Source organism: Salvia splendens, chromosome 13 (assembly GCF_004379255.2).
Source record: "Salvia splendens isolate huo1 chromosome 13, SspV2, whole genome shotgun sequence".
Taxonomy (NCBI): Eukaryota; Viridiplantae; Streptophyta; class Magnoliopsida; order Lamiales; family Lamiaceae; genus Salvia; species Salvia splendens.
The window spans coordinates 32,434,455-32,452,600 of NC_056044.1; the positions used below are offsets into that span (position 1 = coordinate 32,434,455).

General features: G+C 40.6%; 2 protein-coding genes and 1 long non-coding RNA gene across 3 annotated transcripts; 2 read left to right on the forward strand and 1 right to left on the reverse strand.

The window, feature by feature from the left end:
* The first annotated feature begins 10,611 nt into the window (after nucleotides 1-10,611).
* LOC121761976 lies at nucleotides 10,612-11,260 on the forward strand. The gene is made up of 3 exons (XR_006042136.1): nucleotides 10,612-10,658; nucleotides 10,972-11,067; nucleotides 11,201-11,260. It is a non-coding gene; the product is annotated as an uncharacterized LOC121761976 (long non-coding RNA).
* A 3,319-nt stretch (nucleotides 11,261-14,579) lies between these two features.
* On the forward strand, nucleotides 14,580-15,639 carry LOC121761703. The gene is made up of 3 exons (XM_042157338.1): nucleotides 14,580-14,665; nucleotides 14,748-15,012; nucleotides 15,081-15,639. Exons 1-3 carry the CDS (start codon nucleotides 14,627-14,629, stop codon nucleotides 15,257-15,259), a joined length of 483 nt encoding a protein of 160 aa, XP_042013272.1. The 5' UTR covers nucleotides 14,580-14,626; the 3' UTR covers nucleotides 15,260-15,639.
* Nucleotides 15,640-16,436: 797 nt separating this feature from the next.
* LOC121760994 lies at nucleotides 16,437-17,642 on the reverse strand. Its single transcript, XM_042156575.1, has 3 exons — nucleotides 17,445-17,642; nucleotides 17,113-17,338; nucleotides 16,437-17,017 (listed from the first exon to the last, which is right to left on the reverse strand). Exons 2-3 carry the CDS (start codon nucleotides 17,213-17,215, stop codon nucleotides 16,566-16,568), a joined length of 555 nt encoding a protein of 184 aa, XP_042012509.1. The 5' UTR covers nucleotides 17,216-17,338; nucleotides 17,445-17,642; the 3' UTR covers nucleotides 16,437-16,565.
* Between the last annotated feature and the right edge of the window lie 504 nt (nucleotides 17,643-18,146).

The window sequence follows — 18,146 nt, forward strand, 5'->3', positions numbered from 1 at the left end:
CTCCTCCGTACCTCCTCCTCACCCGGCTGCGACGACTCGCCGACCTTCTTCTTGCCCTTCTTCTTTGGGGCGCCACGCCCTGGCACTGCCCCCCCTTGAACTAGAGTCTCCGGAGCTCCGAGAGTATCAAACCCCAACTCATCTAAGGAGAAACTATCAAACCCCAAGGGTGTTTGGGTCGATGTGTGCGAAGACCCAGTCGAAAAATCAAAACTGGGGCGATAGACATCCCCCGCCGTCGCCGGGGACCCCCCAGGAGTGCCCTGTGTAGCCGGTACGACCCCCGGAGTCCACTGTGTCGCCGGTACGACCCCCGGAGTCCACTGTGTCGCCGGTGCTCCCCTGGGCATCATCTGCATCCCGGGTACCCACCCCGGTATCGGCGGAAACCCCCCCCCGGCGGACTCCCCCCCATTGGGGCCCCGGGCATCATCTGCTGCCACGGGTACATGTTGTAGTACCCGGGCACCTGACCCCATCCACTTCCCACAGGGATCGTCGGAGTTTGTGACCCGCTGCTCCCGGAACTAGGCTCGTTGTTGAGATCCATTTCCCGTTGTTGATCTTGAACATAAATTAAGATAGAGAGAGTACTCGTTAAAACAAGTGGTGCGAATGAAAATGACGAGCAAAGCGCGTATATATAGTGTTTCGGAAAAAAAAAATTAAATTTTGGCGCTAGGCGGTGCGCTGGGCGATCCGGGCGCTGCAATAACGCCGAACGGACCGCCCAGCCGACCGCCCAGCGCCACATAACCGCCTAGCACTGCGCGGTTTATCTCTCCACTCAGCCGCCGGGCGGCTGCAATAGACCGCCTAGCGAACCGCCCAGCGCCGGCGCTCGTCTGGGCGGTCGCTGGGCGCCTATTGTGGATGGTCTTAAAACGACACTTCACTTAACGTTGAAATTCCTACGCACAAGAAACACAACCGTGATTATCCGGCGCCCAAGAGGTTTGGGTTGGCGGTAACTTCCAGCAAAGGGGTGCTGATCGCGAGAGAGATTCTCGTCGACAGCGATATTGATTAGGGTTTCTTGTCGGCAAACCTCTGTTTTCTTGTTTGTATACCATTGTTTCAACCGAAGCAGAAATTCACTCAACCACATAGACTTTAGAGATAAAAACTAGCAGAATTGAGAAAAGCCTACCTTTAATATAAATAAATTTCTGAAATGGTGTATTTCAGTTCAAATCCAAAATTCAAAACCGTAGCAGAGGAAGGGCAACTCATTGTAGGAAAAGTGGCCGGCGCCGTGCAGTAGGCTGTCGTCGGCAGTCTCCGGCGGAGACGAAAGGTTGGAGGAGGGAGGAAAGAAGAAGTACTCCATTGACTTTCTCGTTATCATCAATTTTCTTCTCTCCTCTTATTATTCATAGACATTCAACACTATCCACTTATCCCTGCACGTGCCATCTCATAAATTACTAACTTAGGTGGCATTTAGAATAATTAGTTGGTAGTGAGGTGGCAATTATGACGCGGTAGTATTAATTTGGATGGTTTTAAACAAATTTTACTATTATGACTGTTAATATCAATTAAATTTAATCGATTATCCGTTATGGCACAGGGGAGTATTAGTTTTGAAGGAATTAAAATAAATGGAAAATAAATTATGGGCAGACGACGTATCTTTTCCAAGGAACATTTGTACGTGGCATCAATTTATTGGTCATATAATTTCCAGTTTTACAAATTTTGTTTTGTAAGTTGAAATTTTTATGTTTTTGTTGTATGGTTTTTAATATCTTTTCCTTTGTTATTCTTTTTTCTTCTTTCTATTTATTAATTTTTTAATTGGTTTTATGCGTGTTTAATCCAATGTCTTAATTTTTTGTTTTGTACTTTCATTCTATACCCATGATAAGAGTAATATTTGATGACTTTCATTAGTATAATTTTAAGTGAAATTTAAAATTTATATACTTTAATATTTTTCTTTATGTATTAAAATTCATTATATATAATTCTTCTATTTATAATAATTTGTGAAATGGAAAACATTTTATTATGTTGACTGTGTTACGGCTACTGAGAAAATTAAAAATTACTGCTCGTATTTTTATTGGGGATTGCATGTTTTGATAAATAAAAATTACTCCATTTTGTGAAAAAGTTAGATGAGACCGTTGATGGAAAAGTAGATATTGCACTTTTATGCGGTTTTAGTTGCGAAAAAAATTCACTGATTAAGATGTTACTACTTTATTTGGTACTACATCCTACCCGACTATCAGTGTATTTTTGACAAATAAAAATATACGTATAAAATCTCATTTCCAACTAGATTTATACTAGTAGTACATTATAAAAACATATACAGTAGTATATTATAAATTACATGGAAAATATCTTGCACCTTCCATAATCCATATATTCTCCTATTAGATACACGATTAATGTAATAAAGTTAATCTTTGACTAATACAAAATTTATTTTAGTTACAATCATGATATAAAAGGTAATATCCACCCACATTTCTCATAGATAGAATTTAATATCGCGTGCACACGACAATAAGTTAAACCAGAGTTTTAATAGAAAATTAACATACAAAAACTTAGAATTCCGTATCAAAATTTGATATCCGACTTTGCAACTTATGATTCTTTTGCTACATAAAATTTGAATTAAAATTGTACAAAATTGTATTGGAAGAAATTGAATCTAATGTAATTCCAAATCATATACTCTTTTTGTCCAATTAAATATGAAAAGTTTGCATTTCGGAACTAGACTTTATATAGTATTATTATTTTGTGAGTTAACGAAGAGAACGAAAAAGTAGAGATGATGATATTTTAATTTTAGGAAATTTTTTATTTTTAATGGAAAAACTTAAAAAAGAAACCGTTTCATTTTTAATGGGACATAGCGAGTATATAGTAAACCGAAATTGATATGAAATTGAATCAAAGAATTTGTGTACACACGCTCAACACGCATTGTATACACACTCATGCAATGTTTGCATGTGTATATTTGTGTATAATGTGTGCATAGTATGAGTATTTTGTGTATAATGTGTGTAGTATGTGTAATGTGTCTAGCGTGTGTAATGTGTGTGTGAAGTGTGTGTGCTATGGATATATGTAGTGAAGGTATTTAATTTATATGAGAAATTTCAGAAAATGAGTCTCAATTCGCCGACCTTTTAGAATAGGAATTAAATTCGATGACTTTTCATAAAAACACTCTTATTATGAAAAAATCGTGTAGCTTAATCCCATATTTTGAAAGATCTGCGAATATAGAACCAAAATTTGAAATATTAGGGAATTGAGATTCATAATTTGAAATTTCTCATAACAAGTATTTACAATTGTAATAATCAATTTTATGTTCCAAAGTTCAAATTTTTCAGCCAACAAATTAATTGTTTTCCATGTGTTATTTTCTTACGTTATTATGTTCAAGGGTGTGTTTGGATCATATGTTTACATTCCTTAAGAAATGGTGTTGGGCAAGAATATATAAACTTTTTCTTAAGTTACAAAACCGCATGTTAAGGGTGCAATCCCTTAACAAGATTCCGGCGACGATGAGAGGTCGGCGACGGGGGAATAAAAATGGACGTCACGGGCTTTCCCCGGGATCAGCTCCAAGAACAGTACGGAATTGAAATAAAAGCGTGAGAATAAAATAAAAGGATAATTGATATTTCTTGATTGAAATAGAATAATACAATATCTCATATTTATAAGACTACTCTGACTTAGGAAATAAGAAATAAAGATATTAAGAATATATGGAAAGATATGCTAAATCAATATTAAACTAAATAATAGCGTAGAGGGAATATTCATAGAGATATCTCGTATCAACTCCCCCGCGGTTTAAATCCACCTTGTCCTCAAGGTGGGAACCACGACACAATGAAGAGCTTCACGAACAAAAGCTTTGGCGAGCTATTCCCTCCTGGATCAAACGCACACCGAATAGGGAAGCGTCTCCCTTCCTCATCCCTATAAAAAAGCATCAAAGGAGGACCAATGTGATTATTAAAATTCAACGCTAAAATGGATAGCTTGTCAACACGTCCAAGAACACCCAAATATAGTGTGTCATTGCGCGGCGGGATCAGCCGTGCATCACCGTCGAGCAATGTTGGTCGATGATTCATTCCTGCAACATCACCACCATGCAAATCCCGTATAACTTGCCACTCGCCCTCTCTGTCCAGCTCGCGGAACAATTGTTTTCCTTCACCCTTAGTGTATTTGAAGAAATTTTTCACATCCGAGTGATCATCCTTTGCATCCTCAATACACTCATCTGTGTCCTTGTTCAACAAAACACAAGTCTCATTCCCAGAAAGTATGCTCTGGCTTCCACTTTCTAATTGCTTTTGAATGCCTTCAATAACAACATTACCAGGGATGTAGTTCTCAGAAGGCAAGGTGTTTTCTCCCAAACCAGAAGATTGTATATCCCTTGTTGGCTTCATCTCACGAGCCTTGTCGAGGCACTGTTGGGTGGTACCTTGCTCCGTGTATAGCACCCTCACCGAACCATCAATTCTAGTTGACTTGAGTATCTCCACAATCTGTTTCAAAAGTGGTTCGGGGTTGAACTCGTTTTCGTGCTGAGGTTCAATAACGCCCTCTACATCCATCGGTGGCTGGTACGGGGCCGGCGTGGACTGGTATTCAGGCAGCCCCGAGTGATATCCCGCGTAAGGATTTTGCAGAGGCATGTCTGAAGAGTAGAGCGACTGCCCAAAAGTCGAGGTTGTGTACTGCGTCGGCGGCCCGTTTAAAGATTCTGTATTGGTAAATGGCGGTTGTCCATACTGTATGAACCCCAGATGTAAGCGATTTCCCGGCGACTCCCACCAAGAGGTTTGGTGAGCAGGGTGCTAATCATTGGGTGGATATCCCTGCGGTGGCTGGTATTTCGGTGGGTCCCAGCACGATGGCTGGCAATTAGGCTCGTGTTGTGGCTGCCGAAACTGATGCGGCGGAAACCCTCCAAAATTAGGGTTATGATTTGGTTGCCCATGTAAGAGAGCTGAACGATTGTACCAATCAATTTTATTGCAGGAGGTGTGTGGCTGGGTATATTCGTTGAGGTGGGTCTGCGTTTGCGGCTGTTACGCGTGAGGCTGACGGGCAGCGGGCGGCCGGGCGTGCTCTGGTTGTAGGGATGGTACTGCTGCCACCAATCCACGGAGTCGGGCGGGTCTGGGTCTAGCTGCGGAGGGTACCTGTCCAGCTGGTCGAAGGAGGCGGCGTGTCGTTGTTAATCATGCTTGTCCAATCTCTTGTTTAATTCGTTGCAGAAAACCGTTACCCGGTCACATAGGGAAACGATATCCTCGGTGGTGTAACGAGCCATGAGTGCGTCAATGAAAACACCAATTATTAAGGGTGCAATCCCTTAACAAGATTCCGTCGACGACGAGAGGTCGGCGACGCGGGAATAAAAATGGACGTCACGGGCTTTCCCCGGGATCAGCTCCAAGAACAGTACGGAATTGAAATAAAAGCGTGAGAATAAAATAAAAGGATAATTGATATTTCTTGATTGAAATAGAAGAATACAATATCTTCTATTTATAAGACTACTCTGATTTAGGGAATAAGAAATAAAGATACTAAGAATATATGGAAAGATATGCTAAATTAATATTAAACTAAATAATAGGGTAGATGGAATATTCATAGAGATATCTCGTATCACTGCATATCTTTGTTTGGTTTCACATTTATCATTTCTTGATATTTGGTATACGAGGTTTGGTATCCATGTTACCAGAAAGTGAAATATGAAAAATACACATTTTGCCCATATTTTTTTTTTGTATTTACAATTTTATCCTCCAATGATTCAAGATTTCAATAATATGATACTCCTTTATTCACGAAAATTCGCACAAAAGAATGAAAATTTCAATCAATTTAATTTGTTCAACATTGAATCCATCTTCGATCATATTGCCCACATAAACTATGAAACAACAAAAATTGGAAAAATACACATTCACACAGAGTTGGACAAAGAACAAAGGGCAAATTCATGTAACTAGGGTTCACCAAAATTTCACAAAAATTTCAACAGATAAAAATAATTGACGTCAATAATTTCAGCAAATTCATGTAACAAGGGCATTAATTCCAAATTTCGATGCGCGTTGTATGGATTATGTGAAACAATCCATTGCTGAATCTCATAATTCAATTTTGGGTGCATTTCCCCCAAAATTCAGAAAAACCTAACCTCGTCGACTGAAATGGCCGCCCTTGCCGGATTTAGTGAGCTTTCTCCTTGGGTCACCGTGTATGTCTTCTCCGACGCGAAGAAGGAAGAGAAGAACGAAGATGTCATAGTTGTGAATTGAAGGGAAAATAGGCTAGCTTGGGGTTAAATGGGGAAATTTCCAATTCAATATGCCATTACTCAAATGGAAGCAGAGGCGGATCCAGGATCCGAAATCGGAGGGGGCGGAATAATAGTATTAGCTTGATTTAGTGCGGACATAGTTATTCTTTTCGTTGTTCGGGGCGACGCCGGAGGCAAACGGAGGGGGCGGACATGATAATTTTACGTCCCGATATGGGGAAAATAGTTGCACGGAGGGGGCGACCGCCCCCTCCTGCCCCCTAGATCGGCCACTGAATGGAAGGAAACGCTAAATGAGGTAAGAGGGGAAGATTGGGTAACTCAAGAAATGAGCATTTTTCGCCGGGCCTGGGCCAAAAACTCGGGCTATAAAGAAACGAAATCTGATGAACCTAACAACATATAGGGACAGAAATGGGTCAGTTACTCTCCTGCTATTTTATTTACATATATCCAACTTTTAATCTTATTTTCTAATTTACTTTCGTCTTATTTTCTATTGACAACCGGCATATATATCTAGTTTTTATTACGCATTTTCTAAAAAAAATTTCTTTCATTAATCATTTACATCTGTTGCAATTGCCCTTTGTTGCAACAATTTTTTAGTGCGTCTGTGCTTAGTTTGTAAAACAAGTCCAACTGGAATCCGTCACTATTTTAAATACCTCAATTTTATCTATAAATATCCATTTTCACACCAAAACTTGTACACTCAATTTCACACCAAAACTTCTTTTAAAAAAAATTCAGTTTTTAATTTAATTACCAAAACTTCTTTTAAAAAAATTCAGTTTTTAATTTAATTTATTGATAACTCATTCTTATTCACATTTTACAAAACTAATACGCCCTCATCCTATAATATATGTCACGCTTTCCTTTATAGTTTGTCCCACAAAAGATGTCATATTTCTATTTTTAGAAAAAAAATTCTCTTACATTAATATAAAAATTATATTTTCTTTCTCCATTTAACACACAAAATAAACTCTTCAAAAATCTCGTGTCGTTCCATAAGTGTGATATCTTTTATGAGATAACGAGAGTAGTATATAGAAGATCATTTCTATTGATTTTTTCTAACTCATTATTTTTAAAACCCGCATTTGGCCAAAATTGGATCACATATTAAGGGTTACTTAATTTGAGTTTTAATTAGTATTGCATTTTTCAAGGATATTTATATGTTTTATTTATACTTGACTATTTCTACCGTGAGTTATCCTCTCTTTATACTGCCCAATCCACGATGGAGAAGATGCTGAAATCCATGGAAGAGAGCTTCGACACGAAGCTCTTTTCCATCGCTGTCTCCAAGAAGAGATGCTCTGTTTTCTTCACCGCTGTGGCCATGATCTGCGCGGCCGCGACTCCAATTGTAGCGGTGAATGCCTTTCACAATAGGTCATGGGAAAGGGCAGGAATAGCGGGGGCAGCTGCGGCGTTCTCCATTCTTTTTACTGAAACTCGGGAAACGGCGGGAATCAGTTCTGAAGAAGGATGAGACTGAAGTCAAGAAACTCAAACAGATAACACAGTACATGATCATGGGCGCCGAGCGTGGCATGGAATATATCAAGAGCATTCGCAACATGGCTCGCAGGTTGGACTTCGATTCCCAAAAGCTGTCAGAATCAGCTTATGATTGGAAGAAAGTGGCTGCGATGGAATTACGATGGAAAGACGACGAGTACAGCGGTGACATGAAGTGGAACTAAACAACTTGTGATTGAGAGAATCATCATTTACCAAACCCTTTGATTGACAGCTTTGTGATAGAATTGGTTAATTTTTATTGATATTGCTACATTCGAATTCAATTTCGATTTTGTGTAATATTGCAACAATTGAGTTGGTTAATCTTTGTTCGTGTGAAAATTATTGAGTCAGAAGATTGGATTATTTCACAAAAGTGATTCCTTGTTTAATGGCCTGACCTGTTTGAGATTACAAACAAAATGATTATATTTAATTTTGTGCATCTATGATAAATTGAGAAAGTATATTGCTTATTTAACTTTTTCAGAAAAAAAAGGTAAACATAATTTCTTAAAATTAGTGAATTCTAAATGAAGGTGAATAGAAGACAAAATACAACTTGTTATTTACTTTTTGTGTGGAGAAAAGGAAAATAAAACTCTTCAAAATTAAAGAAAGTCGTATATGACCTTCTCAAATAAGTGATAGAAAATACATTTGAATATTTAATCATTTCCTAATTTAAGTAAACGGTGATTTTTGTTGGTAGAACGGAAAGAGTATAATAATAAGTTCTTCTTTTGAAAACATTTATATATGAAATGAGTAATGTGCACCCAGACAATTATATACCTTAATTTTTTAATTGATATATAGCCAAAAATAGACAACAAGGAAATGAAAGAAACTCTTCCCTCACTCTTCTAATTCTATTTGTGAGAAGCTTCTACGATGGAGATTGGAGTCCATTTTCGTGTTAATACCGTGTATGCATCGAGTTGTTTTGTGGCTAAACGTATTTGCAGTTTAAACGGGTCCATTTAATTGTTAGTAACTTTTTATTTCTACATCGAGTTGGGTTTTAAATTTTACTACTACTATTTAATAAATAAATACTTCGAGCCTCGTAAATTTAATCGAGCATAATAAATTAATTATTTTTAGACTTAATTACTCCATGTTATGCTAAATTGCCACTGTTAATTTCACTTTTTGTTCCTAAATTCCTATACTTAACTCAACGCGTTACGGGGATATATATATTTTTTGGTTTGACTATTGAAAAATATTGACATTTTCTATATTATTATAAACGCGCTTTGCAGGCTTATTTCATCAAACTCCTCTTCCTATGCTCAGCAAATCTCCTCCTCCACCGCAACCAACCGGCGCCGCCCATATATATATACCCCATGGCCAAAGAATTAGTTTCGGCGTTCCACGCTACAAATAACGATAAATTGGTTGAGTTCGTCCACAGCTACTACATCAACAACCTCAACTCTCCCGAGTTCTGCTCAGCACTCCAACTCCGTCTCAACCCTACAATCAACAAGCAATCAGGTAATAATCCTACCTTAATAGCTCAAGACTTCCTGCAAGATACATCTCGTCTCCGTAGCAAACATTTGATGATGGAGATGGAACTGAAAACCATGGAAAAGAAACTCAGCAAGCAGCTCCATTCCATTGCTGTCTCCAAGAAACTGTATTCTCTCTTATTCAATGCGGCGGCTGCGGGCCCCGTTCTGTTCGCTGCAGTCGGGCGATGGCGCCGATCAGTTCTCATGAAGCGTGAGACTGCGCTCAAGAAACGCAAGGAGATAGTGGATCGTATGATTTTGGTTGCCCGGCCCATCGTGACAGGTCTCGATAGCATTGTAAATGCAGCTCGTGGCTTGGAGGTCGAGATCAAATCTTTGTCGGAAGAGGTTGATGATGGGAAGAAAGTGGCGGCGGTGGGGAAGAGCTTTGAAGAATTACTACAGAATGATGAGAAATACAATAGTGTTATCAACTGTGCAAAAGAATTGGTGCTTCAGAGCATAGTTGTAGTTGGGAACAAGGGGACAGAGCATTACTTTCTTTGAACCTTTTATCTTTCTCTTTTTGGTATTTAGTATTACTTGTGTTTTATTTTCTGTTGTATATAATAGGTAGTTTGTTTTATTCTTTTTATTTTTAGATATTAGTTTATTTTTTCTATTTATTAAGTAGGAGTATTACTTAATTTGTAGTACTATATTTGATCGTATTTTGTTTTTTTATCACAGCCATGCATATTCTTAACAGATTGGTATGAATTTGATTTTCTTTCAAGATTTTCTTCTAATTGAAGCCTAAGCATGAAACAGTGCTACACTCTCTAAGAGATCCATTGGCTGTTTGTATGCTCTTCTTATGACGAGAAATCAATGACTATGTTTTACATAGTACTATGTCATGATTAATTATCAAACTAAGATGTTTTACATTGCTGCCTATGATTTAGTAAGTCTATAAGGGCGTGTTCAAGCTAGGCGAATTAATATATGGCCATAACTTATCTGATCCTAATTGATCACTGTTGAACCAAGGTTTTTGAAAAGGATTCGTGTGTTCAAGGTTACAGGATTGGTTCCGACTAGGGTTGGTTAATGTTTCCATTTTTTTAATAAAAGCGTGTAATTCCTATTCTACTCTCATCACTTTCGCTTGCCGCCAACTGAATCCATTTTCGCGGAAATCGCGATTTCAAACCAAATTTGGGGTTAAATCTCCGACGCTACTATTTTGCAATACAGAAGACGAAACACACAATCAATGGATTCGGGAAGCCAGCACGGGATAGGTATGAACGAACCGCACCGATTTGGTGCTTTATCTATTTCCCGTTTTGTTCATTAGCGCATGTTTATCGTCCGACAACATTGTGGTTTTAATGCGACACACTTGCGATTGTTTTCCTACTGTGCATCAACCGGTGGACCAATGGCCACTCGAAATCGTGATATTCTTATTAATTGCAGTATGAATTGCTGAGTCTGTGGCGTCGATGACGACCCTATGCTATCTTGTTTGCAATTTTGTAATGGATTAACCGAGTGCGACTGATGACTACTTGATTTGTTGTAGTGATAATTTACTATGTGTTTCAACTTAAGGTCTGTCACCGTTATCCGGTGGACCGAATGTAGGTACCCCCAGCCAAGTTAAACGTCCTTGGAGTGGGAGCTCCAACATGAGGTCCGATAACGATGGTATGTTAAACCTCTGTTTCTGTATACGCCCAATTTGTTGTAATGTTGCTTTTATATGGCATTCTGAATGGGATTGTGGTTATGTTGCTTTTACATGGGATTCTGAATGGGATTGTGTGGTTTTATGGTCCAGTGGGAACTGATACGCCAAGGAACAAGTTTCGCAAGGGGGAAAGATCAAGACGAATGTGGACTCCAAAGATCAAGACGAATGTGGACTCCAACGGGTTGGAAATCGGACAACGGTTTCCGAGCGGGGTACTTAAGTAAGATAGATGACAGTCTCCGTTCCGAGTTCCCTAACACGGACTTGAAAGGCAACCCACATATCAACTCCAAAATGGGCGCATGGAAGAAGAGCTATGGCCTGCTCCGATCCATACTTAGCCGAACTGGGGTTGGGTGGAACCATCACGGTGATTACAAGTTTGATTGTAGTGATGAGCAATGGGAACAGATTGTACAGGTATTATGCTATCAACATGTTTCACTTTTATGCTAAACACTTTCGCTTAGCAGTTGGTTTGAAATGCAGGCAGACACGGAGACCAAATATATACGGAACAAATCGTGGCCATTGTGGGAGACCTGACAGACTATATTTGGCAAGGACCGTGCTTCAGGGATGGCTGCTGAAGAGATAGGCGCAGCTGCGAAAAGTCTCCGTGCTCAAGTTTCTGGTAGCAGTCAGGTTAATGAAAACGACTACCACCCCTCTTTTGAGGATTTCATACCCGAACCATATACACCTTTGTCCAACACCAATGAGGTACCTATTGACAGCTCCGACAACTCTGGGAAACATAAGTCGACTAGCAAACCAGTACCCAGAAAGATCAAAAAGCCGTCACCGAACTCTGAGCTTATGGAGTTCCTAGGCAACCTCCATGAGAGAACAGATGCGCGTCTTGAGATGATTTCTAAGCGCATAGGGTATGAGTTCGACATGGGCCAAGCACGACAGGAAGTCTTTGACAAGCTCGGCACCGTTGAAGGCCTTACGCTATCCCAACGATACCGTCTGTGCAATATTCTAGGTGACAAACCTCAACGTCTTGAAGTTTTCATTGGCATGCCGGTGAATGCTCGTCTTGGATATCTACTATGCCTTATCGAGGAACAACAGAAGGAACTCTGATTACTTCACAGTTCAGTAAGATCTAGTCACCCCACTCTCTTTTTGCTACGTATCTAATCTAATGTAGCTGGATGACATAAATCTTATATTTTGGATGCTAAAGCTCATGGTTTATTGTTATATGTGAACTGATTGTTGCATTTTGGTCAGTGAACTACTGGTTTTTCACATAAGTTTAACAAGCCTAAATACTAGAGCCTAGTCACACAATATGCCCTGCCTAATGATGACGATAGTAGTAGACCATCACCCAAACATTAGAGTATGTTGTGTTCAGGGCATTTTATATAAACCGGCAAAGGACTTCATCGGGGAGTTTGAGCCACACGAACTTGCGCGAGGGGACTTCGCGTTTGAAGGGCCGGCTCCTTCATCAAAGGGGCCGGGAGGTTGATACAGAATCCTCCCCGTCTCTTCCCGAGTTCGCAGCATCCCGTCCGATGTTAAGTCAATGAAAACTACCCCGGTTTCGGTACTGGACTCGTGATCATTGGGCACCGTGTCAGAATCGAACAGCTTCCGGCGGACCTTTGGTCCCGGGAACACGTGTGGAGAGTTAACCTCTTCTCCGTCTCCGATGATATCGTTCATAACGATATGGTCTTCGGGTATGTCGTCGGTGTTGTCAGAGATCACCACCACATCCTGTTCTCCCTCGACCTTTACATCGTCGAACCCAAACACACATGCGAGGCGCGCCCATATTGGTTCTTTTTTGTAGAAATAAGCACCCGCAAATGAGTTCATCTGCATGTTATCACACACGTTTAAAGCGTCAGGAATATGTGTTAACCAAAGAACAATTGATAAACAACACTCATACATTACCTTCAACATAGTATCCCACGATTCTTGGGGTGCCACCACCGCTTTTGTTTCGGGATTCCAGTACGCACCTCGGAGGCGGATGACTGCTTTGAATGTGTAATACCGCTTCCGCAGCATGGCTATCCGATCCTTAAGCTCAAGCTCGGAGAAAATTACACCTGCTTTGTTCTTGATCCAATCTGATGCAGTAAGTAGAAACCACAGAGGGTATGCGGTGTTCGATACATTGCGCTCCTCCTTCAACATGATGAGGCAGTCGACCAACGCATCGTCGCATGTCGGAGACCATTTCCCGTTATAGAAGAAATCTGTTTGTGGAGGGATACGCATTGTTGTTATTGCTATGTGTTTTGCAAATTGCTGTGGTGGTCGGCGCTTGCTGAAAGAGTGTGACGGATTAAGTATAAATGGATTCATTTAATTAGATTGACACTTAACTACCAACTCTGTAAATTCAACTCCCCACCTTCCATTTAATGAACTCTCGAGCAACACAATTTACTAGTCATTGTGCACATGGAAGTCAATGTCTACTAAAAGAACAAATATATAAAATCAAATTAACTTATGCGGTAGTGCATATACAATTAAATGAGTTAAACATTTGTAGTTTATAAAACCACAGTACCCAATGAAATGTAAGTACAAATTTTAACTAATTATCGAAATTAGCATTGTTAACAATGTGTCGACTTAAAAAGTGCATAATGTTTGGAAGGGAAGCAGTCCTGAGTAGACGCATCGTCAATGGAGATTAGGACGGCCAATCAACCTCCAATGCAGGGCAATTCTATTTGTCTTCGAACGAGCTTCACGTGATTTCTTGAAACGCCTGTGTTCGAGGCCCGTACAAGATGTTATGGCCGTTTTAAGAACACTACGCTGTCCGGATATTCACACCCGTGTACGTATTACCCTGTACAATCAACAACATTAATTCAGTCACCTATACAAGCAGCAACATTAATTTCAGTCAACTAAATAGTCTATACAATTGTTTGTCTCACCTAAAGTAGTTGAGAGTGAGAGTCCTATTTAAGCAAAAATGAATTGTGCATACTATATAAATATTTGTCGAATTTAATTAGCAAATTTCATTTTAATATTAAGTTGGTGATTTATCATCTTAAAACAAATGCCAAGTAAACCCTAATTTATGCGTAGATATATTCGGCACACTCCCTTTGTTTTACTAATGACCTAACGTTGGATTGGGATTTGTTATGTCCTATTGGGATTGTCAATCCATTCATGCATCAACTACATCAACAAAAAATAGGTAAATCTTTGGAAGTTCACCTCAAAAAATAGCGTATTGAGTGCCGCTCCCAACCACAATCACAGCAGCCGATGAAGCCATGCATGCCAATGTTAGTAGGCATGGCCTATACATTCAATACATGGGGCCATCATAAATTTTATCCACCTCCCGTTGACCAGCTCTCAAATGCGACATGTTGTGTTCTTCGCGTTTATAAACACCCTTACCCACATTTAAACTTACTTCAAATCACACTAGGGTCGACAATGGCTAATACAGGAGCTCCGTCCATTCCGAACTTCGATCCGGCGTACCAACAGCTCCCTGCCTTCATGCAGATTTTCCACGAAGTTCGGTTCAAGGATGACATGGTATGTGGCTTGCTTTACTGATTTAATTACAAAGCAAAACCGGCATAATGCAAGTAACGACCGTCATTTTGTTATCTTACAGAGGTTCCCTGACGAATTTGTCAGCCTACACGGCCATGACCTTCCATTCGACTGCAGGCTGGTCTGGCCGAATGGAAGACGACATATGGTGCGAATACTGAAGCTTGGCCATGGGTTTTACTTCTCAACCGGATGGAGAGAGTTTGTTCGTGCTACCGGCATCGTGCACGGCGATCATCTCACCTTCACGTTGGTGGATGTAGGGATTTTCAATGTGAAGCGGTTTGATATCGCCACACATTGTCCCCCGCAGGGAGATGTTGACGGTAAGCATACGAGAAAGCTTCTAGGGTACTCATTCATGACATAAACACAATTTCATGTCCATTTGTAGTTGGTGAAGACGACGAAGCGGAAGGTAGTCACGCTCTGGGATGGATACGTCCGAAGATTACGTGCCATAGGATACTGCTTCTGAATCCAGTATGGATGAGGACTACGTTGACGTTAGCAGGGCCCTCAATATCGACGGCTACCCAACATTCGAGTTTACTCTCACCCCGACGAACATGAATCAGAGACTTGAGATCCCATATGGCTTTTGGCAACGTCATATCCCGATGGGGCAATACAAGCGGGCATGTATCTCGTGACAGAATGTGGTATGTGGTTCTGTACACTAAAAAACAACTCGAGGAAGATATGGGTGAAGCGTGGATGGGCTCGGTTCAAGCACGAGCACAATCTGGTTGAGGGGGTGCGATGCACTTTCAAGCTCATTGATGCCTTTGTTGTACAATTTCAAGTGCTGTTTGAACGTCCTTGAGGTCAATTGAGCCTCAACCGGTGTGACCATGTTGTGGTAGTAAGCTCGCTTTAATCGTAGTTTAGGCTGCAGTGAATGTAGCAGACGCTCAGTTGAAATCCATCAAATTTTCTTCTCCGTTGCTATAATTCTGGGTCAATTGGGTTTATGTATGGTATTCCGTTTCATGTTTCTTTCTTAAGTAATGCATCTAGCTCATGTGTAGCAACATCCGTCACACAAAATCAACGGAAAAACATCAATATCTTGTGGTCATTGAAGTCGGCTAGTTTAAATCGGTTATTTGTTAACATCTTTGGTTTATACGTTTGTAGATAGGTCAAATTATAAGGACGTACGCGACCATATTACACACTTACTAAACCAATCAGCAGTTCCGAACTTAAATCATAGGTTAGCATACAAAACAAATGAAAGTCGTGTTTAGTTTTGGGAACTTAGCATGCGATGAAGGTCCCAATTAACATATTTTTACACAATCTTCCCAATCAAAATGCCGACCATAACCAACAACAGGCCGGTGGAGACAATGAGGACATTGCTCTTCCACTCCAACATGCGTAGGGTGTTGTCCAAAGGTGCACATATAATGGATGGTGACGTTGCTTCAGAAGTAGCAGCTGTTCCACGTACATTTCGAGGGCGTCCACCTATTGCAGCCTGGATATTGCAGCTGCGAAGTGAAGTTTCGCCATCGACTTCGTCATACCACTTAAAAGACCCAGGATGCCTGCCTTCGGCTGGACACTTCAGGTAGTAACGCCCTGCGTTGGTCGCTGATGGCCCGGCACGCTTAAGGCTCATGTTCCCAAATCCGCAAATGCATTCTGGAGTTTCTTCGGTTGTATGCATATTGCTGAAAATCAAAACAGAAGACACCAAATAGCTACATCATTGAGTATACATTAATGAAACGAGGAAGCATTGAGCAACATACGTATTTCATCAAAACAGTAGCAAAGTCTTGTAACTAGTAGTACAATAAGGTCAATTAAAACAGAACATTGTAATCTCAATGCAAAGACATTTAGTTAAAATCCGATTCATTATGCTTCATCTGTTATTCCACATGTCCATTGCTATACTGTCTCTGAACTGAGTCCACTCAGATGACGGCTCAACACAACCGACATAATCCCCACCACTGTGATCTTCATCTGCGTTCGCGATTCCCATGGTTGCGTCTAACTCAACTTTCACGGGATCCACCTCCATTTTACGTCGAATGAAATTATGGAGTAAGAAACATGCCATGATTAAACGGAGTTGCGTTTTTATAGGATAAAATGATGCGCTCCTTAGAATGCCCCACCGCATCTTCAAAACTCCAAATGCGCGTTCAATCACATTGCGCGCTTTGGTATGTCGCATGTTGAATAATTCTTTCGGGTTTTGGGGAGCTTCAGTGTCAGGACCCCACTCCTTGAGATGATAGCGTACTGCCTTGAAGGGTGTGAGGAACCCATTGCAATTTGCGTAAGCATTATCGCAAAGGTAATAGCAACCTATAACACGTAAGGTGAAACACGATTAATCTTATGCGGTAATGGTCCAAAAAGTAGCTAAACATATGAACCATTGGTGTAAGTTATCGGCTAACCTTGCGGTACTTTAAGCCCACCAGCATGGGAAACTGCATCTTTCAAGACGCGGGAGTCTCCTGCAGAACCTTCCCACCCAGGGAGCAAGTACACAAACTGCATTTGACGATCACAAACGGCTAAAACATTTGTTACTATCTGCCATTTCCTCGATCTGTAACGTGGTTTGTCATCATTCGGTACTAATACACTAATATGTGTGTCGTCCAGCGCGCCAAGACAACCCTTCAGTTGCACAAATCAAAGGATACAATGTATTATTTGGGAAGACCAAAAAAATATATAATCGAAGTTTATATTACAACAGGCTATACATTTGTGAATGTATTACCTTAAACCACTTCCAACGAGGGTCGGTACAATCATCCGAAACGGGTGCCGGCTTCACAAGGAGCACAGGATAAAAGCTAAGTACAGCAGCAAGTACCTTGTGTACGTAATACGATACAGTCCCACCTGAACGCCAAAAAGTATTTCCTACTACTCGATTCTTCTGTGGTGTGCCAACACAGACAAAAAAATGGTCGTTTGCTCTTCAACTCCTAGGCATTTACCTACTGTCAACCCCCAATCTCAGAAAGTAAACGGCACAATCTACCAAACGTGTTACGGTCCATGCGTAAATTGGATACACAGGCAGAATTTGTGATATCTAGTAACCGGTCTAAGTACTTCAACTGTGTAGGAATCTTGTTGAGCATGCTATGTCGCCGCGCCTGCTCAACAAGCTTACGCCTCTGCCGTCGACACCGGGCAGAGATGTAGCGGCGTAACAATGTCGTGGTTTCATTGTGATAAAGGAGCATAATGTCCTCGAGAAACAAAGATAGCTGCGCTGATTTGGCTGAGTAAAGTCTCATCTTGGTGGATTTGTATATTGGCCTTAACTACATAATAATGACAGGAAATTCGGCGGAAGATTAACTCATAACACACAGTTGAATTACACCCGAAACTAACACAAGCGACGGGGTTGTCAGCAAACCACATTAGCAACCCACATTAGCGACGGGGTTGTCAGCAAACCACATTA